Genomic DNA, 26,666 nt, shown 5'->3' with positions numbered 1-26,666 from the left:
ATATCTTGGAGTTTGTTTATATATATATATATATATATATATATATAATTTTATATACATATGAAAAGGCATGTAGACATTGCACCTTTTTGTTTCTCTCCTAAAACTCTCTTCTTTTGGTGTCACTGTATGTGCATATCTAGAATCTGGTATACTTTGTCCTATCCCAGTGCATTTTGGATATAACTTCTGCACATCAGGGAGAACCTGTGCAGTTGGTCTCTCTGATCTTGGCTTACCTCACTTAACATGATTTGTTCTAGTTCCATCCATTTCCCTGCAAATGACATTATTTCTTTCGAATGGCTGTGTAAAATTCCATTGTGTACAGGTACCCCATTTTGGGGATCCTCTCCTCTATTGTGGGGTATCTGGGCTGTTTCCATGGCTTGGCTATTGTGAGTAGTGTGGCAGTGAGCATGGATGTGCAGGTGTCTTTATCATAGCCTGGCTCGTGATGGTCAGGGTAGATGCCCAGGAGTGGTATGGCTGGTCACAGGGAATTTTCGTTTTTGAGGAACCTCCAGACTGCTTTCCAGAGTGGTTGTACTAGTTTATATTCCCACCAGCATTTGCTATTGTTCAACTTCAAAATGTTGGCCAATCTAACTGGGGTGAGATGGAATCTCAGGGTGGTTTTGATTTGCATTTCCTTTACAAGCATTTCTTTACTGTTCTTACCTCTTCTGAGAAGTCTCTCCTTAGCTCCCTTGCCCATTTCCTGATTGGTTTATTTGGTTTGGGAGAGGTTAGTTTCTTGAGCTCCTTGTATATATTGGATTTTAGGTCTTTCTCTGGTATATTGCTGGTAAAGATCTTCTCCCAGTCTGTTGGCTGTCTTTCTAGTTTAGTAACTATGTCCTTAGCTGTACAGAATCTTTTTATTTTGATGGTCCGCTGATCAAATCTCCTATCTGTTGTGCCCCTGGGACTCTTCAAGAAGTTTCTTCTAGGGACTGGGAAGGTGGCTCAGTGGTAGAGTGCTTGCCTCTCATGCATGAGGCCCTGGGTTCGATTCCTTAGAACCATATAAGCAGAAAAACCCAGAAGTGGCTCTGTGGCTCAGGTGGTAGGGCACTAGCATTGAGCTGAAGAGCTGAGGGACAGTGCCCAGGCCCAGAGTTCAGTCCCCATGACTGACCCAAAAAAAAAAAAAAGTTTCTTCTACACTTATAACTTCTAATGTTTCTCCTACTCTCTCCTGCAGTCATTTCACAGTTTTGGGCCTGATGTTGAAGTCTTTGATCTACTTTGAATTGATATTAGTGCATGGTGACACATGGATCCACTTTTAGTTTTCTGCATATGAATGCACAGTTTTCCCAACACCAACTATTGAAGAGGCTGTTTTTTCCCACAGTATGTCTTTAGCTCCCTAATCAAATATCAGATAACTGTAAGTGTATGGTTTTATTTCTGGGTCTTCTAATCTGGTTTATTGATCTTCAGGTCTATTTTTGTGCCAATACCAAGCTGTTTTTGTTATTATAGCTCTGTAATAGAGCTTGAGGTCTGGTATTGTGATACTGCCTGCATTATTATTATTTTTTTACCTGGAATTGCTTTGAATATTTGTTGTTCCATATGAATTTTTGGGTTATTTTGTCTATCATGGTAAAGAATGTCATTGGGATTTTGATGAGTATTGCATTGAATTTGTATATCATTTTTGGTAGGATGGCCATATTCACAATATTGACTGTACCCATTTTCTGGTGGCCTCTTCGATTTAATTCTTCAGATTTTTATAGTTTTTAACTATAAAGATCTTTTATGTCTTTAGTTAGGTTTATTTCTAGGTATTTTTGTTTTTGAGGCCATTGCAAATGGAGTTGTTTTCATGATTTTCCTTTCTGCTTATACATGGTTGACATACCAAAAGGCTACTGATTTTGGGGGGTTAAGTTTGCCAAAATGACTGATCAGCTCTAGGAGCTTGGGGGTGGAGTCTTTTAGTCTCTTTAGGTATAAGATCATATTGTCTGAAAATAGGGATAGTTTGACTTCATTCCTTATGTGAATCCCTTTTATGTCCTTGTCTTGCTTTATTGCTCTGGCTAGGAATTCCAGAACTATATTGCCTTGATTCTGATTTTAGGTGAAATGGTTTTAGTTTTTACCATTCTGTATGACATTGGCTATTAGTCCATCATATATAGCCTTCCATTACTTTAAGGAATGTTCCTTTTATTCCTAGCTTTTCCAAAGCTTTTTGTTTTTTGTTTTGTTTTTGCCGGTCATGGGGTCTGAACTCTGGGCCTGGGCGCTGTCCCTCAGCTCTGCAGCTCAAGGCTAGCGCTCTACCACTTGAGCCACAGCGCCACTTCCATTTTCCAAAGCTTTTAACATGAATGGATGTTGTATTTTGTTGAACATTTTTTCTGCCACTGTTGAGAGGATCATGTGGTTCTTGACTTTGGTTCTGTTGATATAGTGAACTACACTTATTTATTTATGTGTGTTAAACCAGTCTTGCATCTGTGGGATGAAGCCTACTTGGTCATAATGTATGATTTTTTTTTTTTAGTTTCTGGATTCTCTTGGCTAGTATTTTATTGAGGAGCTTTGTGTTCATCAGAGAAATTGGTCTATTGTTTTCTTTTTTTGTTGGATCTTTACCTGGTTTTGGGATGAAGATGACATTGGCTTCAAAGAATGAGTTTGGAATTGCTTCCTCTGTTTCTATTTCATGGAAAACTTTGAGGAGTATTGGTGTTAGTTCATCATTAACTGTCTTATAGAATTCAGCAGTGAATCCATCTGGGCCTGGGCTTTTCTTTGTTGGAAGACTTCTGATTACTTCCTCAATCTCATTGCATGTTATTGGCCTGTTTAACTGGTTTATATTTTCTTGGTTCAGCTGGCAGTTTGTATGTCTCTAGAGATTTGTCCATTTCTGCTAGGTTTTCCTTCTTATTTGACCATAGGTTTTGAAAGTTCTTTATAATTGCTTGGGTTTCTTGGGTGTTTCTTGTAATGTTTCCTGTGGAATCTCTAATTTTATTGGTTGAATATTGTCTCTTTGTCCATCTCAGTAGAGATCTGTCAATTTTATTGATTTTTTTTCAAAGAACCGATTTTTGTTGATTTTATGTACAGTTTTTTTTTTTTTTTCTTGTCGGTTGTGGGGCTTGAACTCTGGGCCTGGGCACTGTCCCTCAGCATTTCAGCACAAGGCTAGTGCTCTACCTCTTGAGCCGCAGCACCATTTCTGGTTTTCTGAGTGGTTTATTGGAGACAAGAGTCTCAAGGCCTTTCCTGCCCAGGCTGGCTTTGAACTGTGATCCTTAGATCTCAGCCTCCTGAATAGCTAGGATTACAGGTTTGAGCCACTGGTGCTGGGCTTTATGTACAGTTTTTAAAGTCTCTGTTTCATTAATTTCTGCCCTAATCTTTGCTATCTTTGTCCCTCTAGTAGTTTGGGATTGTTTTGTTCTTGTTTTTCTGGCAGTTTTGGTTGCATCATGAGGCTATTGAGCTATTTCTATTTTCTCTATGTGTGCACTTAGAGCTATAAATTTTCCTCTCAGCACTGCTTTTGCTATGTCCCAGAGGTTCCACTGTGATACGTTTTTTCACTGAAGTGTAGGAGCTTTAGTAACCCATGTGTTATTCAGTGGTGTGTTATTTGGTCTCCATGTGTTTAGTGTTTTCTGCAATATGTTTTGTTGTTGAGAACTAGTTCAATTCTACTGTGGTCAGATAGCATGCAAGGAATTATCTTAATCCTCTTGTATTTGCTTAGGTTCTGGTGTGTCCTATGATATGATCCATCTTGGAAAATGTTCTCTGGGCTGCTGAGAAGCTTGTGAGTTGGGTGGAAAACTCTGTAGATACCGATTAAGTCCATTTGTACTCTTGACCATTGAACTCAGAGAGGGTTTGTACTCTTGACCATTGAACCCAGAGAGGGAGTGCTGGCGCTGAGTCCTCGAGTCTGTGTATTGAAGCTTCGTAGGTGGGATGTCGGCCAGAGGTGTATGTACACAGAGAGGGGTCTCTCATGTTAGAGACCATCAGTCTGAGGCAGGAGGGAGACCTGGCTGTGAGGATTTTATCCTGCACCCTTCCCCAGCCCAGGGCCTCCTCTGTGAGGGGTGGTGCCAGCCGGGTGAACTGCTGCACAGTGCTGATGGCCTTCTTCCCACAGCCGTGAGGATCCAAGGGCACTATGTCGTGGCTGGGAAGGCTAGCATGTCCCCCAGCACCACCTACCCATCCCTCCTGGAGGACAGCCGTGTGGAGTACAGAGTGACCCTCACTAAGGACCGGCTGCCTCGCCTTGAGGAGATCCACATCTGGGGACCTGTCCAGGAAGACATGGAGATCCAGGTCCCCAGGCGGGCGGGTGGCTGCGGTGGAGGTCCAGGCCCCTAGGTGGGCGGGGTGGCCAACGGTGGAGGTCCAGGCTCTCGAGTGTCAGGCCGCTGGGCAGCCATAAGGTCCCCAGGATCTTCACAGTGTTTGTGTGGACTTCAGCTCTCCCTCTGGAAGCACATGCTAGGTTGGCCTCTCCCCCAACCACCGCTCCTGCCTTGCCTGGCTACTGCCAGCCTCCCCCTCCCTGTGAAGCTGGGGCCCCTGCTCCATGCTCCCATCATGCCCTGCTCCAACCCATCCACAGCTCCTGGAGGCTCAGTCCTGTGTGCTGTGCTGTCTGTCCCAGGAGCCTGGGGCTATGGTGTCCAGCAAGGGTGTCCCAGGGCAGAGGGCTGTGACCCCAGGGAGCCCGCTGGGCTGGGGCTGAGCTCTCCTCTGTGTGTCTGCAGGTTTACAGGCAATATGGGGAGGAGTATGGACCCCTCACCCAACCAGACATCATCTTCACCTACTTCCAGCCCAAGCAGCAGGGAGCCCGCGTGTGGGCTGCCGTGCGTGGGCCCTGCTCGGTGAGCTGTGGGGCAGGTGAGGCCCAGGGCAAGGCTCGGCTGCAGCCCCGCTTGGCGCCCCCCCCCACCACCAAGGCGGCTAAGCCCTTGCCCTGCTCTCCAGGGCAGCTCTGGGTAAACTACAGATGCCTGGACCAAGCCCAGAATGAGTGGGTGGACACTGCCCAGTGCCAGGGGAGCCCACAGCCGCCGGCGTGGACAGAGCCCTGTGTTTTCCCGCCCTGCCCCCCATAGTAAGTGCTGAGCTGGGCAGCTGGGCGGGCCCGGTCGCATCTGTGCCCGCGCTCTATTGGTGTGAGGGAGACTCCAGCACTGGCCTCACTCTGCAATACTGAGGCTGGGGACATACAGGGTAGCAGTGACAGCTGGGTTTGACCCCTTGACACCTTGTCTAGGCCACCTGAGGCCTCTGGAGCTCAGGTGTCACTGCTGGCGATGGTGGGTGGCCCCCATGGGATGGAGGTAAGGTGTCTCGGGGCCTGGTGGGAAGCCCGTGGCCTCTGCTGCACCGGGCAGGTGCAGGTGGTCACAGCACAGTGTTAGAGACGAGGACACCTTGCCAGGCACAGGACTAGGTGGCCGACTGCTGGCAAGATTGGCCCCTGTCTCCAGGCTCTGGCGTGTGGAAGGGCAAGTTCTTCAAGGTTGGCCCTGAGAAGTCTGGACAGATTTGCCTGCCTCCCACTCTGTCTCCCAGAACCAGCCTCGAGACCTGACCCGGGCCTGACGCTCTCCTCTCCTCTCCTCTCCTCCTCAGCTGGGCAGCAGGAGACTTTGGTCCGTGTAGCGCTTCCTGTGGGGGAGGCCTGCGGGAGCGGCTGCTGCACTGTGTGGAGGCCCAGGGTGGCCTCCTGAGGACGCTGCCTCCTGCCCAGTGCCGAGCAGTGGCCCACAAGCCAGTGCCCGAGGTGGAAACCTGCAACCACCAGCCCTGCCCAGCCAGGCGAGTGTGGGTGAGCTTCTCGGCAGGTCCTGCCCTGTGCCAAGGCCTCTGGCTAGCCCCACCCTGAGGACCCGGAGCTTACAGGTGCCAGCTTCAGACTCACTCACTGCCCAAGAGACCCTGGCTCCTGCTTTCTAAATCCTCATCCTCTGCTCTGAAGAGGAGCGAGAGGCTGTGCGCAGAACAGCTGTGACCACGGTGACACTAACTGTACAGTAGGTGCTTTATCCCCTGTGTCTTATCCCCTTCAGATCTAAACTTATTTACCTTTTTTTTTTTTTTTTTAGTTCAGGGCTTTTCAAATTCTAGGCCGATGCTGTGCCACTTGAGCCACAGCATGGGTTTTTTGGGGTTTTTTTGTTTTGCTTTTTTTGTCCAGGGTAGCCTCAAGCTGTAATCATTTTACCTCTTACTTACCCAAGTAGCTTGGATCTCTGTATGAGCTGCTAAGCCTGGTTGTTTTTTTTTTTTGTTTTTTTTTGGGTCCGGTCGTGGGGCCTGAACTCTGGGCCTGGGCGCTGTCCCTCAGCTCTTCAGCTCAAGGCTAGCGCTCTACCACTTGAGCCACAGCACCACTTCCGGCTTTTTTCTTTTTGCTTATGTGGTGCTGAGGAATCGAACCCAGGGCCTCAGGCATGCAAAGCAAGCGCTCTACCACTGAGCCACCTTCCCAGCCCTTGTTTTTGTTTTTGTCTTGGATTTTTTTTTTTTTTTTTGTCCTGGGGCTTGAATTCAGGGCCTGGTTGAGGTCCCTAAGCTTTTGTGTTTAAGGCTAGTGCTCTACCACTTGATCCACAGCTCCACTTCAGGCTATTTATTTACTTTTGCCTGTCCCAGGGCTTGAACTCAGGGTCTGGGCATTGTGGTGCTCCAGGCAGGTGCTCCGCCCAGGCCTGCAGGCGCCTCTGCTCCTCCAGATTGGAGCCGTGACTCTTGATTGGGAGCTATGATGGCACATGGCCACTGACTCCTTGAGACTCCCAGCAGTGGTACACGGGCATAGTGTCAGGAAGGTGGGCTCTGGCTCCTCACACCCTGGCACCACACTGCCTGGCAGGGGCAGGAACTGATGGTGGCTCTGTGCTGTCCTCAGGCAAGGAGTGTCAGGCCCTGGCCAGAGCACAACACGCACGCAGGGGGCCGGGGGCTTGGAGGCAGCTGAGACACCACCCGCTCCTGAGCCTTGTGTCGGAAGGGCCTGTCCTCCAGGCGGGGCTCAGGTGAGTGGCCTGCGTGGGGGGCGGGGGGTGCTGGGACCTGGGCCCTTCCCTGGGAGAAGGAGCGTGCCTTGCCACCATCCTGCGGAGCAGAGGAACGGCCCTGTCCCACAGGGCATCCTGAGGGTCAGTCCAGGCTGGACAGAGACAGACCAGTTAGAAGCACCAGCTGAGGAGGGGACCATTCATGCCAGAAGTGCTGCCAGGTACCCTGGCATCTCAGGGCGCAACGCCGAGTGACCTCACACTCAGGAGCTGGCCAATCCTGAACACTCATGGGCTAGGGGTCACGGGGCCAAGCATACTTGATCCCCCTCCTCCATCCCCAGCTCAGCCCCACCCCACCTCACAGAGAGCGCCTGCATGGGTACAGGACCCACAAGGACAAAGCGGGACCGGTGGAGAAGGCATCACTGGCAGGGCGCGGGACAGGAGGGAGTCCTGCCTCCTCCCTCTCCTGAAACATGGGGGCATGGGGGAGGGGAACGGGTGCCCAGGTGGAGTGGGAATCCCAGGCCAGCCAGCGCATCGAGCTCTCCCCGCAGGTGGACACCACATCTCCGGCAGAGGAGGCTCCATTCCCAACAGGCAGCATCAGGCCAGGGGCTGTGCATGTGTGGACTCCGCTGGTGGGGCCATGCTCTGTCTCCTGTGGGCGAGGTGAGCTCCCCAGGCCACCCCTCAGAACACCACTCATCCTTACCTGTTGTACCTTCCTGTGCTCCACCCAGCTCTAACGAGAGAGTTCAGGTGGCTTGCAGAAAGCACAAACCACATCCACATAGGCTGTGTGAAGAGACCTGTGAGGGACCAGCCTCACAGCTGCTCTAAGTGCATTCACTGATTGGCTGAGACAGGGACTGACCTCACAGCTGCTCTAAGTGCATTCACTGATAGGTTGAGGCAGGGAGGGAGCCCACAGCTGCTCTAAGTTCATTCACTGATTGGCTGAGAGACAGGGCAGTACTGACAGGTGCTCTAAATGTGTTCACTGGTTGGCTGAGAGACAGGGAGGGACCCGAAAGCTGCTTGCTTGTAATATAGTGATTGGCTGAGAGACAAGGAAAGAAAGAAAGCAACCCTGCTAAGACTGGTACCCAAGAACATCCAAACCGACCACTAAAGCAGAGAGACAGGTTTTAAAAAATGTATTTATTTATGTATATATTTTAATTTAATTTGTGTTGCTATTACAAGGGTGTCGTGCAAAGGGGTTACAGTTACCTAAGTCAGGTCAAGCAAGAGCACATTTCTTTTTGGACAATGTCACTCCTTTCCTTGCTCTCTCCCAGTATTTCCCTCCTGTCCGCACCCAGAGAGACAGTTTTTAAATTAATTGACTTTTTTGTTATTATAGAGGTGATATACAGAGGAGTTACATTTACATGCATCAGGTAATAAGTGCGTTTCCTTTTTTTTTTTTTTTGGTCCAGTCATAGGCCTGAACTCTGGGCCTGGGCGCTGTCCCTCAGCTCTTCAGCTCAAGGCTAGCGCTCTACCACTTGAGCTACAGTGCCACCTCTGGCTTTTTTTTTTTTTAATCTGCTTATGTGGTGCTGAGGAATCGAACCCAGAGCCTCATGCATGCAAAGCAAGTGCTCTACCACTGAGCCACCTTCCCAGGCCAGTCCATTTCCTTTCATACAGTGTCATCTGTTCCCTCATTCTCTCCCATCCTCTCCCTCCCGTTTCCACCTACAAGTGTGTAGTCCTCTTTTATTTATTTATTTATTTTTTGGTCGGTCATGGGGCTTGAACTCTGGGCCTAGGCATTGTTCCTCAGCTCTTCAGCTCAAGGTGAGTGCTCTACCACATGAGCTACAGCGCCACTTCCGGTTTTCTGGTGGTTTATTAAAAATAAGAGTTTCATGGACTTCCCTGCCTAGGCTGGCTTTGAACCGGGATCCTCAGATCTCAGCCTCCTGAGTAGCTAGGATGACAGGCGTGAGCCCCCGGCCCCCGGCTTGTAGTCCACTTTTATCAGTGTCCAGTGCACTCCACTGCTGCACTTTTTCACCGGATTCTGTGCCCTCCCCCACCCCCCCAGATATGCACATGAATATATTATATATAAGTGAAGAACTCAGAATCATCAGCAAAAGGAAAAACAATTTAAAAAAAAAGCCCTTTGTTCTCATGTTTGAGTTTGTTTCAGTATGTATTTTTTTTTTTTTTTTTGTCGGTCGTGGGGCTTGAACTCTGGGCCTGGGCGCTGTCCCTCAGCTCTTCAGCTCAAGGAGAGCGCTCTACCACTTGAGCTACAGGGCCACTTCCGGTTTTCTGGTGGTTTATTGGACATAGGAGTCTCATGGTCTCTCTTGCCCGGGCTCGCTTTGAACCGCGATCCTCAGATCTCAGCCTCCTGAGTAGCTAGGATTACAGGCGTGAGCCACCAGCGCCCGGCTACAGTATGTATTATTTTTTATTTTTATTATTATTATTTTTTTTGGGTCCAGTCGTGGACCTGAACTCTGGATCTGGGCGCTGTCCCTCAGCTCTTCAGCTCAAGGCTAGTGCTTTACCACTTGAGCCACAGCGCCACTTCCGGTTTTTTTTTCCTGCTTAAGTGGTGCTGAGGAATGGAACCCAGAGCCTCATGCATGCAAGGCAAGCATTCTACCACTGAGCCACCTTCCCAGCCCCTGTATATTATTTTATATACATTTAAAGAGACACTTGGGTATTGTGCCTTTGTGATTCTCTCCTAAGAAAGAATCTTTTGGTCTCACTGTATGTGAGTATCTAGAATCATTTAGATTTAACTGCTGCATATCAGAGAAAGCATGACCATTTGGCTCGGAGAGACAGTTTTAAGACTTAAAGTGTTCTTTCATTTTTCCAGTTTTTAATTGTGGTACAATACACATATGATAAAAAGTTATCATTTTAACTTTAAGTGTTCCATTCACTGGCACTAAGCACATTCACAGTGTTGTGCAGAGATTCCTTCCCCCTGTCTTCCTCCCTCCTCCCCGTCTCCCCCACCTCCCCTGGCACTGTGTGTCCATCTCCATTAAACCCTAAGCCCCACCCCACGCCAGCAGCCCACACTCCACCTTCTGTCTGTATGGATGGGACTCCTCTAGGGACCTCTTAGACATGGGTCCTCTAGGATCTGCCCTGTGGGACTGGCTATCCCACTGACCTCCAGGCCGGTCCGTGTCATGGCTGGTGTCACAATCTTCTTTCTAAGGCTGTAAAGTGGCCCACTGCAGGTGGAGATCACGCTGTTTATCTGTTCTGCATGGACAGACACTGGCTTGCGTCCTAATTTCAGCTGGGCTGCATACAAGTGTGGAACTGTTTCCTTGAGTCTTTGGGTGTGGAACTGTGCTTTCACAGGGTCAGTTTGTTGTTGTTATTGTTTATTATTTTGTGCCAGTACTGGGGCTTGAACCAGGGCCTTGAACTGTTGCTTGGCGTTTTGTTCTTGTTCCTAGATGATGCTCTGCCACTTTAGCCATGTCTCTAGTTCTGTTCTTTTGTTAGTTAATTGGAGATAAGTCTCAAAGTTTTATCTGTCTTGGCTGGCTTTGAACAGTGACTCTCCCAGCTCAGCCTCCTGAGTAGCTAGGATTACAGGCATGACACTGTGACTAGGTATTTTATTTTTTGGCTGTGGGGCTTGAACTCTGGGCCTGGGCGCTGTCTCTGAGGTTTTTTTTTTGCTCAAGGCTAGTGCTCTATCACTTGAGCATCTGCACCACTTCTAGCATCTTTGAGTAGTTTATTAGAGATAAGAGTCTCTCCGGGGCTGGGAAGGTGGCTCAGTGGTAGAGCGCTTGCCTTGCATGCATGAGGCCCTGGGTTCGATTCCTCAGCACCACATAAACAAAAAAAAGCCAGAAGTGGCGCTGTGGCTCAAGTGGTAGAGTGCTAGCCTTGAGCTGAAGAGCTGAGGGACAGCGCCTAGGCCCAGAGTTCAGGCCCCATGACCAGACCCCCCCCCCTCAAAAAAAAAAAGAGTCTCTCCCTCTGTCCTACCCTGGCTAGCTTGGAACAGCAATTCTCAGATCTTAGCTTCCTGAGTAGATAGAATTATAGGTGTGAGCCAGGAGGGCCCAGCTACCAGCTTTTGTTTATATTGTTTTGACGGGTTTTTTTTCTCTGAAGCTAGCCCAGGCTGGCCTTGAACTTTTGCTCCTCCTGCTTCAGTCTCCAAATGCTAAAATTACAGATATGGCTTTCCACACATGACTTATTCTCTGGGTTCTAAAAAGTTTTAATGTCAGTAGCAGTGTCCCAAAGGGTTGAGATCTTGCACAGTGTTCCCCTTTTCTGTATGGGATTTGAACTCAAGGCCTCACACTTGCTAATAACCAGGTGCTCTACCATCTGAGCCACACCTCTAGCCCTCACAGTATTCTTTTTTTTTGCCAGTCCTGAGGCTTGAACTCTGGGCCTGAGCACTGTCCCTAAGCTTCTTTTTGCTCAAGGCAAGCGCTCTACCACTTGAGCCACAGCACCACTTCCAGCTTTTTCTGTGTATGTGGTACTGAGGAATTGAACCCAGGGCTCCATGCATACTAGGCAAGCTCTCTACCACTGAGCCACATTCCCTGCCCTCTCACAGTATTCTTGAACTACTCACACTTCAGCATGTTTAGAACTGAGACCAGGAAGTTTCCTTTTGAAGCTGTTCCTGGTGGAGATGGGAGAAACCAGCACTAATGTCTTTATGACAATCACAGAAAGATGGAAAGGCAAACTGCAGCTTTTGTCTGTGTGCACCAGTTACTCCACAGTTCCCTTTAAAAAAGTGTGTGTGTGTGTGTGTGTGTGTGTGTGTGTGCGCGTGCGCGTGCGCATGCATGCACTGATCCTGGGGCTTGAACTCAGGACCTGGGTGCTGTTCCTTAGCTTTTCCTCTCAAGGCTGGCACTCTACCACTTGAGCTACAGCTACACATCTGGCTTTTGATGTTTAATTGGAGACAAGAGTCTCTAGACTTTGTTGCCAAGATGGCTTTGAACCACGATCCTCAGGTCTCAGCTTCCTGAGTAGCTAGGGTTACAGGTGTGAGCCACTGGCGCCTGACATTGACTTTGTATTGTGTGTCAAAATATTTACACATGACTGCAAGGTAGATGTCACCATATGGAAGCAGCTGAGGTTCAGAGAGGTTAGATCAGTTGCCCAAGGGCACACAGCTTTCAGTTGGCAGTCATGGCTCCGCCTGCCACGAGCCAGGTGTGTGATTCTTGCTGAGTCCATCTCTGCAGGTGAGGGGTCCCTGCTTCCTCCTCGCAGGCTCCATGAACCTTCACTTCCTGTGCATGGATTCTGTGCTCCGGACACCTGTCCAGGAAGACCTATGTGACCTGGCCACCAAGCCGGGGACCCGGCAGGAGGTCTGCCAGGCTGACCCATGTCCTGTTAGGTGAGTGGGAGAGGAAAACTTCAGGGGAAGGAGTCTGGCAGGGGTGGGGTAATCTACAGAGCTCCAGCCTTCCTTCTGCAGGTGGGAGGTCTCTGCCCTGGCACCATGTCCAGTGGCCTGTGGAGTGGGGCAGGGGCCTCTGTGCGCTATGTGAGGCTAGTTCTCAGATATTGCTACGGCCACCCTGTTCTAGAACGTTCCAGGGATGCCTTTGCTCCAGGCTCCAGGTTCCTGCACCTCTGCACCTCACAGTCTGCTGTGCACTGTCTGGGTCCCCTCAAGGCTCCCTGCCACCGGCATTACGAGATTATGAGGGGAAATGCCTCCAGGGTGACTTGCTCAGCCCACCCTGGCGGACCCCTGAGCTCTTCACAGCACTGCCCTCCCCCCCCCCCCCCCCCCGCATCTGTGTCTCTGCTCATGTCCTCTCTCCTTGCATGGACCTGGGCCGTGGTATCCCCACCAGGGGCGATCCTGCCTTCTGGGGGCATTTTGACAATGTCAGCGATTTCAATGGTCACAAATGGGCAGAGGGATTTGCTAGCGGCCCCTCGTGGGCAGAGGCCAGGGGTACAACTGCCTGGCCTGCAATGCACCTGACAGGCCCCCAGCACAGAGGGCCATGCAGATGTCTCTGATGCCAAGGCCCTGATTCTAGAATAAAGCTGGGCTCATGGAAGGACTGGTCCAGGCATCGGGAGGGTGGAGGAAGGTTGCCTGGTTTACATCTGGGCTCTGAGAAATGGTGGCTCCATTTGCTGAGTGATTCCAAATTAAGATAGTCAGGGCTTGGGCTGGGAAGGTGGCTCAGTGGTAGAGCACTTGCCTTGCATGCATGAGGCCCTGCGTTCAATTCCTCAGCACCACATAAGCAGAAAAAGCTGGAAGTGGCGCTGTGGCTCAAGTGGTAGAGTGCTAGCCTTGAACTGTGAAGAGCTCAGGGACAGCGCCCAGGCCCAGAGTTCAGGGCCCACGACCAACCAAAAAGAAAAGAAAAAAAAGATAGGCAGGACTGAGAGTGGACTTCCCGGGAGGCCATGTGGGGTGCCCATTACTGTGGGACACCACCTCCTATCCCTGTCACTTGGCCATCAAGCAGCTCAGGGGGCAGAAGACAAGTATTAGGTGGTATGTGGCCAAAGGGAGAAGAGATGTGTTTCCTGCGGAGCCCTCCTGAGCCTGGCTGGTCCAGGAAGGTTCCACGGCCAAATTTCCCGTCCCCTGGCTCTGGGACCCATCGAAGCAACTCTGGAAGGAGATGGGGGGTTCTGAGCCTGCGTGGACAGCCCCGTCTTCCAAGAGGCCCAGTTCCCCCGGGGTCTTCTCCCTGCAGGTGGAAGGTCCTGTCCCTCGGTCCATGTTCAGCCAGCTGTGGTCTTGGCACTGCCGCACGCACCGTAACCTGTGTCCAGCAGGACCGGGGGCAGGACACTGAGGTGGACGAGGCGCTGTGTGCGGCCTTGGTGCGGCCCCAGGCCAGCGTCCCCTGCCTCACTGCCCACTGTGCCTACCAGTGGCACATCGGCACCTGGACACCGGTGAGGACCCTGGAGGAGGGGGGGGTCTGTTGGGGGCAGTGCCTTGAACCAGAAGGCACAGCAAGGCCTAGGGTCCTGGGGCAGCGAGGCCGTGAGAGGCCCAACAGTTCAGTGCCACAACCAGTCAATGCCATACCGTGCCAGGAAGAGACCAAGGTGAATAGGGCACAGAAGACAGCCACGCCCACCTCCGTCCGAGGGACCCCGGGCATCTGGGCCTGGCAGAGATGAGGGCTGGCATGAAGTAGTAGAACACATGGGTGCCACAGGGACTGATGGAATGTGGGTGGAGATCAGCTGGCGGAGCGTATGGGCCCCGCTGTAAGGCTTGGCGGGGAGAGCAACTGGGAGAGTGAGGCCCTGACTTCCTCCCGTCTCCTGCCAGTGCTCCGTCTCCTGTGGCGAGGGTGTCCAGTATCGCCGAGATACCTGCCTTGAAGCCCAGTCACCAGTGCCAGCCTCCTTTTGCCAGCACTTGCCTAAGCCGGTCACAGTGCGGGGCTGTTGGGTTGAGCCTTGTGAAAGACCAAGGACCCCCAGTCCAGCACCCCACCAGGAAGCCACCGCCCCTGGCCAGAGTACAGCTGCTGTTGCTGGTGGTCCTCTTCCATGGCCCTGGGCCGGGCTCCCGGTCCCAGCGTCCCAGCCTCCGGAACCTCAGGAAAGCCCAGCAGAGTCTGGCTAGGCTCCTTACTTTCTGTGAAGTTGACTCCATGTGGGACAGACCCTCCTGAGTGGGCTGCGTGCCCTTGGCTTCAGCGCTCCTATTTTTTTTTTTTTTGCCAATCATGAGGCTTGAACTCAGGGCTGGGCACTGTCCCTGAGCTCTTTTGCTCAAGACTAATGCTCTGCATTTGAATCACAGCATCACTTCTGGTTTTTGATTGGTTAAATAGAGATAAGAGTCTCACAGAGATTTTTCTGCCTGGGCTGGCTTCAAACACCTATCCTTAGACCTTAGCCTCCTGAGCAGCTAGGATGACAGGTGTGAGCCGCCAGTGCCCGGTAGGGCTCTAGTCTTATCTCGCAAAGGGAAACAGCACTTTTATTAGTGTACCCCACAAGTAGCCTAAAGATGGCAGAGTTAGGGGTACTGCAATCCAGAATCCCTCAGAGGTGCACAGCCTACCCCTCCCCGACACTGGAGCCTTGGCGATTCATGCATGTCCCTCCTGGACCTAAAGAGGCAGGTGCTGTGTGTGTGTGTGTGTGTGTGTGTGTGCGCGTGTACGTGTGTGCGTATGTGTGTGCGTGCGTGTGCGCTGCTGTTGGGACTTGAACTCAGGCACTGACTGGCTGCCCTTGAGCTTCTTGCTCAAAGCCAGGACTCTACCACATGAGCCACGACTCCACTTCTGGCTTTGGGTGGTTCACTGGAGATAAGACTTTTCTACCCAGTCTGGTTTTGAACCACAGTCCTCAGGTCTCACCCACCTGAGTAGCTAGAATGACAGGCAAGAGCCACCAGTGCCCAGCTTTAAAGAGGCTTCCTTCCAGGCCACCCTACCATAACCTCTTGACCAGGGAAAAAAATCTCAGCCCTGCTGTGCCCTGCTAAGAGTCCCAGGAACTGCCCACTGTGCCCATGTTCCTCCTGTCCCTTTGCAGGGACCTGTGGCAGGCAGTACCTGAGCCCACAGGGACCATCGACAAGTGAGGCACGGGACAAGGGGACTGTGTGGTGGCCATTGGGCGTCCCCTGGGTGAGGTACTGACCCTCCAGGTCCTCAAGAGCTCCCTCAACTGCAGTGTGGGTATGTCCAAGTTCACGTAAGCAGCCGCTACTGGTCATGGGGTCTGTCACATGCCCGTGTGACCCAGTGCCTCCCATTCCCAGCAAGCTCCGCCATGCCATTCCCACTTGTCACTTTTGAGGCTGTTCTGTCACTGGGCTGTGATCAGCTGGGCTAGGACAGGAGGCTGCTCCTTAAGAGACACAGAGTCTGTAGAAGGGAGAGGGGCCGTGAACTTAGCCTACCCCAGAGTGACTTGTGTCAGCCAGGAGTGGGCTGCTGGGCCCTCACTGCCCTGCCCGATCCCAGGGGAGGTACTGCTGCCCTGGAGCCCGCTCACTTGGAGGAAGATGTGCCAGCGGCTGTCTGGCATGACTTTCCTCTCCAAGACCAACGCACTGGGAGTGAAGCAGTGGAGCAGGCAGCCCAGAGAGGGAGTGGTGCTGTGGTACAGGAGCCAGGCTACCTTCTACAGAGGTATGGCCAGGTGCCTGGGCTGGGCCTGTGTGCTGAGGCAGAGCCTTCTGACGGGCAGTGGGCAGGACGGGCGGGAGCTGGTCAAGATGGAAGGAGGGGCCTTGGAGCCACCAATGGGGTCTGCACTCGTGGCTCTTCTTGATGATGTAACCAGGTGACGGTGCAGTCACGTCCGCGTGCCCTGGGCCACCGTCCTGCCCTGGGCTCTGTCACTCAACGCCGTCAAGGTTCATTAGCATCCTTCTGCGGGCACTTTTCCCTCCGTCGTCCTCCGGGGCACATTTGCACACACACAGGCAAGTTGCCCACCGACGCCCCCGTGGTCCCTCTGCAACCCGATAGCGCCCGGGCTCAGCCACCTGGAGCGCTTCTGTGGCGTGCGTAGCGGCACGGAGCCTGCAGAAGTACCTGTCCAGCGTGTGAGCTCTGCCACGGCCGGGAGGCCGGGAGGCGCGCACTGTGCACACGGGTCCCCGCGGCGCCCCGCACTCAGCCCCCTGCCCTCCGCGCACGCGCAGTGTGAGTGTGCGCTCAGCGCTGCGGGCCCGGGTGAGCCGGGGAGCGCCCCGCAGGCGTGCCTCGGGCTGCCGGGCCTCCCGCGCCCGCAGTGCCGGCCACGCCCGCATCGCTGCCAGGGGATGAGGCCAGGGTGCCGGCTCGGTGATCCCTCCATCACCAACAGCGAGCCGGCCTGCGCGCCAGCTCTGGGCTCTCAACAGGGGCACCGAAGAGTTGGAGAGCGCCCGCAGACCCGGCCGGGCCCCTCCTCGGCCGGCCGGCGCCGGGGGCTGCCGGTCGCCCCGGAGCGGGCCGCGGAGGCCCGTCTGGGGATCCTCCGGCCGTGTTCCTCCACGGGGCAGAAGGCTCGGTGTGGGCGGCGCAGCCCCCAGGTGCTAATAAAGGAGGACGGGCATCTTGCAGCGCGCTGGGCAGCTGGTCCCAGGCGGCCGCGGCCGGCTCCGGACTCCAGCACAGGCCCCACCCACCCCGCGGGCGCCGGCTGGAGGCTCAGGCCAGGTGCGCCGGGCCGGCCACGCCCCGCGCTCCCTAGGCCCCGCCCAGGCCGATGAGCCCTCGCCCCCGGCTACCTCCTCCCCCAGCCCTGCCCCTTATGCTAATAGCCACCTCCCCCCGACTCCGGCCAGCGTGCGGGGGCTCCGCCCCCTATGCTAATCGCCGCCTCTCCCACAAGGCAGCGCGCCGGGCGGACACGTCCCTTTGTGCGCTCCGGGACTGCGCGGAGGCGCGGGGCGGGCGGCATGAGCGGCTCGGGCGGGGCGGGGGCGTCGGCGGGCTCCGCGCCGCCCGCGCCGGAGGAGGGCATGACCTGGTGGTACCGCTGGCTGTGTCGCCTGGCGGGCGTGCTGGGGGCCGCGTGTGAGTACCGGGGCGGGGCGGGCCGGCGCGGGCCGAGGGTGCACGCCGTCCCGGGCCGCGGCGGCCGCGGGAGCCGGCGCCCTGGGTTGCCATGGCGGCCGCCGCGGGCCGGGCCGGGCCGGGCCGGGGGCTCGGGCTCCTTCCCGAAGGACGGAGCGGAGACGCCGGGGCCGCGCCGCCGCTCCCCGGGGCGCCCGCGTGGCCGGCTTCCACCTCGTGCTGCCCCCGACAAATGAGCTCCCGTGCCTGCCCAGCACCAGGGCCTGCCTGGCCGCCTCGGCCCACCTCCTGCCCCGCCGGGAGCCTGTCTTTCCAAGGGAGCAGCCAGGCAGTTGCTGGCGGCTGACCGTGGCCTGTGGGCTGCCAGGTTCCCCCCAGTGTGGCCCGCAACCTGGCCGACCGGGGGTCAGCCCTGTGCCTCTCAAAGGTGCCTCTGCCACCGCAAGAGCCGCCAGCTGTGTTAGGCCCCTCAGGTGTAACTCCAGGAGGGGTGTGTGGTGCCGCCCGGAGTCGCCCTGTAGGCTTCAGAAGCACGGTTAAACCGCAGAGTGCAATGCAGAAGTGTAGGATTTGGACAAGAGCTGTGCCCCTAGCCATTCACTCTGGGATGCCCCCCCCCCCGAGTGAGGGGCCCTCAGGAACGGAAGAGACATTTACCCTGGGTCCCCAGGACAACTGGAGGTATAGGTAGCAAGGTGGTGACTCCCTGTGTGTGGAAGGCAGGGGTAGGAGTCTCCGTGCGTGGATGCCCTCGAGCTGCTCACTGTTGAACTGCTGGGGCCCGCCACCGTCCGCCCGGGCTAGCTGTGGTGGGAGTGGGGTTGCCTGCGGAATGCCAGCAGGAAGGGCCAGCCGCCCTGTGTCCCCAAGGACAGGACACAAGACGCCACTGTGGTATAGGACTGCAGCCGCTCTCCCTTGGTCCTATCATCCAGTGTCCTCCTCCTCCGCCTCATCCTAGGGTTACAGGGGAAAATGGAAAACGGCAGAATTCCAGGCCCTGGGGAGGGATCAGGTGTACCCAGGCTGCTGCAGGTTTAATGAGCTGGTTGCTAATTGCTGCCTCCAAGGGCAAGCGTCCACCTGCCTGGTGATTGCCTGGGCTTGCACCCTGTCCAGCAGGCCAGCTCCCTGGAATGTCCTGAAGCCCCCCCCCCCCCCCAGTTTCTTGTTGCCTGCTGCTTTGGGCTGTGGGTGGAGGGGTGGATGAGTGGGGCAGGGCCAGTGCAGGTGGGAGGGGAGGGGAGGGGAGGGAAATGGTTTCTTGCTGGACCATGGGATGTAGCCCTGTGTGGGAGAGAAAATGGGCCTATAAAGTAAGCATGCTGAAGCACCCGAGTTGATGGATAAGAGGTCTTATCTGGTCTCCATTTCTGAGGTGCCAGGCAGGGTAGTACCTGTCTCTAATCTCAGCACTCAGGAGGCTGAGGCAGGAGGATCTGTGTGTTCACAGCCAGCCTGCACTACCTGGTGAGACTCCATCTCAAAAAACAAGTAGATCCAGGGCACAGTTTCCAAGTCTGAAGATGTTTTGCATGACCAGCTTTGTGAATGGTGTGACAGGTGGCCCGTATTAAGGGCTGAGTCTAGACAGCCCCAGCCTGACCTCGAGAGATAATTCTGCCCACCTGAGGTGGATGTGAATACAGCTGAGGTCAGGGTGCCAGCTTGCTCGGGCCCGGCAGCCCCCACGAGAGGAAGCCCCGAAGCGGTCTTGCTGCGCTGGCCTTGCTGGGGGGACGAGGGGTGGGCAGCACTTTATCTCTTTGGGGTGATAGGGTTGGGGAGGAGACTGAGCGCTGAGCCTCAGGAGGGCGTCTGGTGATTTGTCAGCCATCCCCTAGGCAGCCTTTCCCGTAGGCTCTGCCCCGACCTCCCTGCTAACCCTTGCTCACGTCTCCTGCTTCCAAGCCTGCGCCATCTCTGGCCTCTTCAACTGCATCACCATCCACCCTCTGAACATCGCAGCTGGCGTGTGGATGATGTGAGTAGCGAGTGGCCGTACTGCCGTGGCAGGCCTTGGGCTGTGGAAAGCTGGCCACAGCACAGGGGCTCCTCCCCACCCCTGCACCGCTGCTGCCAGTGGTGCCCAGAGCCATCTGTGGTGTTCCCTGCCGCCTGCTGCCACGGTCGCTGGTCCATGGAAGCGAGGGCAGGGCGGAGGGCTGGTCCGATGTGGCCCACTGAGGTGCCTGGGTCCTGCTGTGCCTGAGAGGGCGCGATGCAGGTCTACTGTCCCCTCAGGATAAAAGGACCAGATGCCCAGGTGCGTCCTCCAGGATGCTTAGGGGCAGGGGCATAGGTTGAGACTGGGAGTGGGTAGAAACAGGTGTCCTGGGGCAGGTGGGTGCTTGGGGGGGTGGCATTGTTCATGGGGCTGCCCCAGGACTATCACCCCCCTTCTCTGCCATTGCCCTGCAGCATGAATGCCTTCATCCTGTTGCTGTGCGAGGCACCTTTCTGCTGCCAGTTTGTGGAGTTCGCAAACACTGTAGCCCAGAAGGTGGACCGGCTGCGCTCCTGGCAGAAGGCTTTCTTCTACTGCGGGTGAGGGGCTTTGGGGCTGCCCTCCCCCAACGGGGTCCCCCATAATCCTGCCTGCAAAAGACTGGGAGGGCAGGTGTGGTGAGGGTGCACGGGGGGAGGGCCGGCCGGAGTGGTCACGTCGGGAAGTTTAGCCTGCAGCCCCAGACACTCAGGAGTTGAAAGATAAATGTCTTGGCGGTGGCTGGATGTGATGGCCCATGCTCGTAATTCCAGCCAGGCAGGAGGCTGAGGTAGGTAGGAGGAGGGTGTCCCACAAGGCTAACCTCGGGGGGAAAGTGCCTGTCCCTGTTTGTAAAATAAAGCCAGAAGGCTGACCTCCCTGACAGGTGCAGAGCCCCGAGCTCAAACCCCAGAGCCAAAGTCCTTGTCACATGATATACAGAGGAGAACTATGGGGAGTTCTGTTCACCAGCCCTTTGTAGTCTTGTCGGCAAGGCACACGGCTGTGTTCCCTTCCAGAGGAGTGAGGTCAGCTAGATGTCCTGATGTGGGGCAGGAAATCCCACGGCCCTCTAAATATTTCTGTTCCCCCTTTCTGGCAAGTTCGGTGTGGTCCCTCACATGGCATCCTCAGACTGCACCGCCTTGGGGAGGGCACTGAGTGCTGCCTTGACAGCCATGTTCGCTATCGTCTTCGAGAACGCAGATTATGTTAGACAAAGTCAGGCCAAAGCTTGCTGGGCTGTGGCCGTCCACCAGTGTCTGTGGTGAGACCCAGGGGTGCAGCGCGCAGGGGTGCGGGCGGCGCTCACGGATGTCCACGAGGGTCTGGTGAGACCCAGGCGTGCAGCGCGCAGGGGTGCGGGCGGCGCTCACGGATGTCCACGAGGGTCTGGTGAGACCCAGGCGTGCAGCGCGCAGGGGTGCGGGCGGCGCTCACGGATGTCCACGAGGGTCTGGTGAGACCCAGGGGTGCAGCGCGCAGGGGTGCGGGCGGCGCTCACGGATGTCCACGAGGGTCTGGTGAGACCCAGGGGTGCAGCGCGCAGGGGTGCGGGCGGCGCTCACGGATGTCCACGAGGGTCTGGTGAGACCCAGGCGTGCAGCGCGCAGGGGTGCGGGCGGCGCTCACGGATGTCCACGAGGGTCTGGTGAGACCCAGGCGTGCAGCGCGCAGGGGTGCGGGCGGCGCTCACGGATGTCCACGAGGGTCTGGTGAGACCCAGGGGTGCAGCGCGCAGGGGTGCGGGCGGCGCTCACGGATGTCCACGAGAGTCTGGTGAGACCCAGGCGTGCAGCGCGCAGGGGTGCGGGCGGCGCTCACGGATGTCCACGAGGGTCTGGTGAGACCCAGGGGTGCAGCGCGCAGGGGTGCGGGCGGCGCTCACGGATGTCCACGAGAGTCTGGTGAGACCCAGGCGTGCAGCGCGCAGGGGTGCGGGCGGCGCTCACGGATGTCCACGAGGGTCTGGTGAGACCCAGGCGTGCAGCGCGCAGGGGTGCGGCCCTCCTGTGTTAGTGGATCCAGAGGCTGCTCAGTGTGTCACCCTGCCTTCGGGTTTGTAAGCGTAGTGGCAAAATGCCAACCGCAACGTGCATTAAAATTTATTTTGCAATATGTTACTTGAGGCCCTATTACCTGTAAACCATCTGTCCGTCCTGAATTTGGACTTTATACCTTTTATACCCACCTTCCATTAATAAGATGTAAGCACCTCTACGGCATTACCTTTAGTGATGGACTGGTTCTCAGCTGAATTCCTGGCATCTGAATTTGTTACCTGTGGTATAAATGGAGCTGTGCTATCTCTGTCTGCTACAACTTCAGTAGCTGATTTCAGGTGTGGAATTACTAGGTCAGCTCATGGTCAGTAAAAAGATTTTGAGCCGGGTGCTTGGTAGGTCACGCCTGTAATCCCAGCTACTCAGGAGGCTGAGCTATGAGTATCACGGTTCAAAGCCTACCTAGGCAGGAAAGTCCGTAGACTCTTATCACCAGAAAACTGGAAGTGGCGCTGTGGCTCAAGTGGTAGAGCACTAGCCTTGAGCTGAAGAGCTGAGGGACAGTGCCCAAGGCCCAGAGTTCAAGCCCCACAACTGACAAAAAGAAAACGATTTTGAAATGTGTAACTCAGTTGCTTTCAAAGAGGTCATCTGAGTTTCCCCCTCCCCCACCCAGTGCCATGAACCATTTTATGTTTACTGTGTAATCCCCTATCCTTCAATCTTCTAACTGTATTTCTTTCCTTCTTATCTCCCTTTCTCTTCCTCCCTCCCTTCCTCCCTCCCTCCCCCCTTCCTCCCTTCCTTCCTTCCTTCCTACCTTCCTACTTTCCTACCTTCTTCCTTCCTTTTTCTGTTACTAGGGCTTGAACCTCAGGGCCTGGAAACTGTCCTTTAGCTTTTGTGCTCAAGGCTAGTGCTCTACCATTTGTGCCACAGCTCCACTTCTAGCTTTTTTTCTCATTTATTGGAGATAAAAGAATCTCACAGACTTTCCTGCCTGGGTTGGCTTGGAACTACAATCCTCAGACCTCAGCCTCTTGAGAAGCTAGAATTATAGGTATGAGCCGAGCCACCAGCGCCTGGCTTTTGATCTCATTTTCTTTTCTTTTTTTAAAAAAAATTTTTTTGGGGTCCGGTCGTGGGGTCTGAACTCTGGGCCTGGGCGCTGTCCCTCAGTTCTTCAGCTCAAGGCTAGCACTCTACCACTTGAGCCACAGTGCCACTTCCGGCTTTTTTTTTTTTCTGCTTATGTGGTGCTGAGGAATCAAACCCAGGGCCTCATGCACGCAAAGCAAGCGCTCTACCACTGAGCCACCCTCCCAGCCTTGATCTCATTTTCTTATTGGAAAAATTTCCAGTTCACTTTTGAACCTGTTACGATCTTAGTAGTGTACTTAGCAGGTCATATATAGCCTAGTATTAAAGATTTCACACCCTTTTGTTATGTTTCTAGCACATAGTTTTCCAGCTTGCTCTCTACCTTTAGTTTTGTCAGGTCTCCTTCCCCTACATTGTCTTTTTCTTGTGATTTCAGCTTAAGATGTGGCCCCACTGTCCACTGAGAATACCACATTGAAAGTCATACAATACAGCTCACTATACCTATACCTACCCACCCCCACTACTGAGCTGAGCTCATTTGAACATTTTCAGAGCCCTTACATTAGGGCCAGAACATAGTATCTTATGAATCAAGAAATACCCAGACGACGTTCTACTGCATGTGTGTCACTTCTGCATTATTATAAACTCAGAATACCTTAAGTTTAGTCATGGTAAACTCGGGACTGTGCACTTTGGACAGCTTCAGTAACAATACAATCTAAAGTGGATATCCAGGGGGGCAGAGCTGAAAGCGAGCGCTGCCCCCAGGTCAGAGGGACCCGATTCAGGGTTGGTCTGCAGGCTGCCAGCATTTTCCTGGCCCAGTCAGCCCAGGAATCTGGGCTTTTAATTCTAATGAGCCTCGCCACCAGGGGGCGTGCTGCTCCACCAGCCAGGAGCTGCGGTGCCCAGCACATGGGGTCTGACTTGGGGAACCTGCACACTGCGCGCTGGCTAGCGTTGCTGTGCATCACGAGCAGCGCCAGTTGTGCTCCCGGTGTTGCACACATGAGTAGTCAGCATGCCTCCCCCTCAGATCTCTCTGAGCTTTGGTCCCTGCTTCAGTAGAGGCTCAGTGACTCAGACACGGGGTTCAGAAGATGGAACAGCATGGTGTCCGTGGCTCTGTGCCAGGGCAATCCAGCATGCTGCTGGGTAGGCCTTTGTGGATCACAGTCCTGGAAAATCTGGAGAAAGCCTTGGTCCTCTCCCCAGAATAGACTGATTCATTTATGTGTGTGTGTGTATTGCTTGTATGGGCATGCCCAGAGACTGGGCACTGTCCCTTAGCTGTTTCGCTCAAGGCTAGTGCTCTACTGCTTGAGCCATAGCTCCACTTCGGCTTTTTGCTAGTTCACTGCAGATAGGAGTCTCACAGATTTTCCTGTTCAGGCTGGCTTTGAACCACGATCCTTGGATATAAGCCTCCTGGATTGCTGGTTCTGGGTTTGGGATTTTGCACCCACCCCCGGGGCTGCATCTTGATTGGTCTCTGGGGATCCTTCCTGCCCCTCAGTCATCGGAGCCCCGAGGACTGAGGAGCCAGGAGGTCTAACCACGTGGAGCGGGGTGCCCGCTGATCTCTTTCTCCCCTAGGATGGCCATCATCCCCATCGTCATGAGCCTGACCCTGACCACACTGCTGGGTAACGCCATCGCCTTTGCCACAGGGGTGCTGTACGGACTCTCTGCCCTGGGCAAGAAGTGCGTCTGTGGCCCCAGCCCTGCCCCTCTGGGGGGCGGTCCTGGTGGGGTCCCTTGGTCCCGTTATGGGGCACTGTGGCAGCCCTTGGAAGTGGACTCGGGTACCCCCCGGGTGGCCCGGCTTGCCTGGCTCTGCCTCTTCCTATGGCCCCTACACCAGGCTGGTCATCCTTTCCTGGAGAGCCCAGCCTGGGACAGATCTTCACCTAATGTCCAGGAGGCCCTGGGCCCCGGCAGTCGCCTCTGCGTGGGAAGCAGAAGGCCCTGCCCGTGGCTTCCGCCTGGCTTACAGTTGGGTGGTGGCCAGAAAGGCTGCGCCTGAGTGACATTTGCTTGCTGTCTCCCCAGGGGCGATGCCATCTCCTATGCCAGGATCCAGCAGCAGAGGCAGCAGGCAGATGAGGAGAAGATGGCGGAGACCCTGGAGGGGGAGCTGTGAAGTGAGCCAGTGACCCGTCCTCCCGACCACCGGCTGGCTCTGTGTGATTGTCCGAAGGGACTCTGGAGAGGAACTCTGCGAGCGCCCTGTCCTGGAACCCTCCTGCCTGACACGTCGCGGCCCCAGCGGGGTTGCAGGACTTGGGCAGAGCAGAGCAGAGCCCACCTTATCAGCGCTGCATGGATGGGCGCCTGCTCCGAAGCATGCTGCCGGAGGATCTGAAGGCTCCCCATGGCTGGTGGTCAACCCCAACGCCCACACCGGGCCTGGCTGGAGGAGGAGGCAGATCACCCCAACTCCTCCCACCTCCTGCCTGTCAGGTGGGAGCATGGAGCAAGGGGAGCATGCGCCAGCTCCCTGCAAGTGGAATCCCAGCCCTGCCCTGGCTGCTTGTTCTCAGGACAGTGTTCCAAGGCCAGCTGCTGCTGCCGGGGTTGTGGCTAGTGCTCCCAGCATGCACCTCTCTGGCCAGAACAGGCCCTTGGCAGATGGTTGGACAGAACACTTCAGGCCGTCCTGCTGCTGTGCTTCCCGCAGGCCTCACCCGGGCCCTGCCCTGCCCTGGGCCTTGGTGCTAGGGAGTGGTGAAGAGCTCGTGGGGTGCCCTCCCCCGTGTGGCCCTCCTTGTGTCTGCAGCGGCTGCCTTTAACTACGGTTAGAGGGCTGGACTTGACACACCTCAGGCCCTGCCAGCTGCCCCGGGAGCTTCCTGCCGTGGGGAAGATGGGCGGAAGTCAGAGCCGCCCCTCCCAGGGCTGTCCCCTGCTCAGGTGCCAGGCCGCCCGGACAAGCCCCCAGGGAAGGACACAGAAGCTGGTGTTGAGGAAGTGGCCCTCAGGAGTGTCATTGCGCCCCCACCCTTCCACACCTCCCCGAGACCCCGCCCTCTGCTCATCAGATTCACCTTGGCCTGTGGAGCTCAGGTGGGGCTAGGAGAGGGGGCGTGGAGAAGGCTCAACTCCATCTTCCTCCCTCCCCCAACCCCGGGCGGGGCCTGCTGGAAGCTTCCAGAGCAGAGGGACTAGGTTTTGTGCCATGGAGACCAACCCGGAGCTGTTCCAGGTCTGCTTCCCAGGGGACCCTTCAGGCCTGCCGATGTCTGGGGCCAGAAGCCATGGACGCTGGGAGATGGCTCGCCCTGCCCTGCCCTGCCCTGGGACGCAGCAGATACTAGCACTGGCAGTACTCTGCCCAAGCACAGCCCCAGGGTGGCAGGTGAACCAGCACCAGCCAGGCCGGTCAGGATTCCTCCGGGGCCCCTGTGGTACTTACGGGCTCTGTGTGTGTGTGTACGCACGCGCACATGCCTGTGTCACTCCCCATGTGTGCAGTGAACAGGGCCCATCCACCTCAGGAGGAGCAAGGGCCCTAACTGCCCCTCTGCTCGCTTGTCCAGCCATGGCCTTGGGTCACTTCTGCCCTGGCTTTGGCCCCTGCCATGGCTGCAGGAACAGGAAGGGGAGGGGCTAGCTGTGTGTACCCAGGAAGTGGCACTCCACCTGAAGGGAGGTGGGTAGGCCACAGGTTGGGACACCAAGGTAGAAGGTCCCTCAGACAGGCCCAGGTGGACTGGCCACCTCCCAACTGGTCTGTGCCTAAGCAGCTCTGGAACCTCTAGCCGCCTAGTTCATGCTCCTGCTCTGCTCAGGCCAGCTGGACTGCAGGCCGGCCTCTGCCTCTGTCTGGGTTCTGCCTGCTCCTTCCTTGAAGCCTTGGCAGTAAAGGAAGATGAGTCTCAATGCATGCCCTCTGCCTGGTACCTTCTGCCTCTGCTCCCTCCGTGGGGGCAGGGCTTCCCCAGCCAGTGCCGCTGGGCAGGCCACTGGCTGGCCCTGCCCCCAGGGCCTCGGGGAGGAAAGCAACTCGTTTGGG

The 26,666-nt window shown here is 55.3% G+C and overlaps 2 protein-coding genes across 2 annotated transcripts in view; both read left to right on the top strand.

Moving 5' to 3' along the window:
• Adamts13 (ADAM metallopeptidase with thrombospondin type 1 motif 13) overlaps positions 1–17,247 on the top strand; it is a 36,720-nt gene extending 19,473 nt beyond the window's left edge. The window contains 13 exon segments of the mRNA XM_042680883.1: positions 4,151–4,332; positions 4,770–4,905; positions 4,993–5,122; positions 5,647–5,832; positions 6,926–7,052; positions 7,595–7,709; positions 12,300–12,429; positions 13,763–13,967; positions 14,353–14,647; positions 15,576–15,593; positions 15,596–15,721; positions 16,010–16,177; positions 16,520–17,247. Coding sequence (XP_042536817.1) covers positions 4,151–4,332; positions 4,770–4,905; positions 4,993–5,122; positions 5,647–5,832; positions 6,926–7,052; positions 7,595–7,709; positions 12,300–12,429; positions 13,763–13,967; positions 14,353–14,647; positions 15,576–15,593; positions 15,596–15,721; positions 16,010–16,177; positions 16,520–17,247 — 2,546 coding nt within the window.
• A 119-nt stretch (positions 17,248–17,366) lies between these two features.
• Positions 17,367–26,533, top strand: Cacfd1 (calcium channel flower domain containing 1). Its single transcript, XM_042681248.1, has 5 exons — positions 17,367–17,554; positions 19,466–19,538; positions 19,976–20,101; positions 24,248–24,355; positions 24,704–26,533. Exons 1-5 carry the CDS (start codon positions 17,437–17,439, stop codon positions 24,792–24,794), a joined length of 516 nt encoding a protein of 171 aa, XP_042537182.1. The 5' UTR covers positions 17,367–17,436; the 3' UTR covers positions 24,795–26,533.
• The last annotated feature ends 133 nt before the right edge of the window (positions 26,534–26,666 follow it).

This window comes from Dipodomys spectabilis, unplaced genomic scaffold, assembly GCF_019054845.1.
Source record: "Dipodomys spectabilis isolate Male_0828 unplaced genomic scaffold, ASM1905484v1 ptg000067l, whole genome shotgun sequence".
In the NCBI taxonomy this organism is placed as follows: Eukaryota; Metazoa; Chordata; class Mammalia; order Rodentia; family Heteromyidae; genus Dipodomys; species Dipodomys spectabilis.
This window is presented reverse-complemented; position numbering and strand designations above follow the sequence as displayed.

Bases quoted from the DNA above. Each gene is read 5' to 3' on its own strand.
- Cacfd1 (XM_042681248.1), top strand. From the start codon at position 17,437: ATGAGCGGCTCGGGCGGGGCGGGGGCGTCGGCGGGCTCCGCGCCGCCC. The intron at 20,102-24,247 runs GTGAGGGGCTTT...TTTCTCCCCTAG, and splicing joins AAGGCTTTCTTCTACTGCGG to GATGGCCATCATCCCCATCG. The intron at 24,356-24,703 runs GTGCGTCTGTGG...CTGTCTCCCCAG, and splicing joins CTCTCTGCCCTGGGCAAGAA to GGGCGATGCCATCTCCTATG.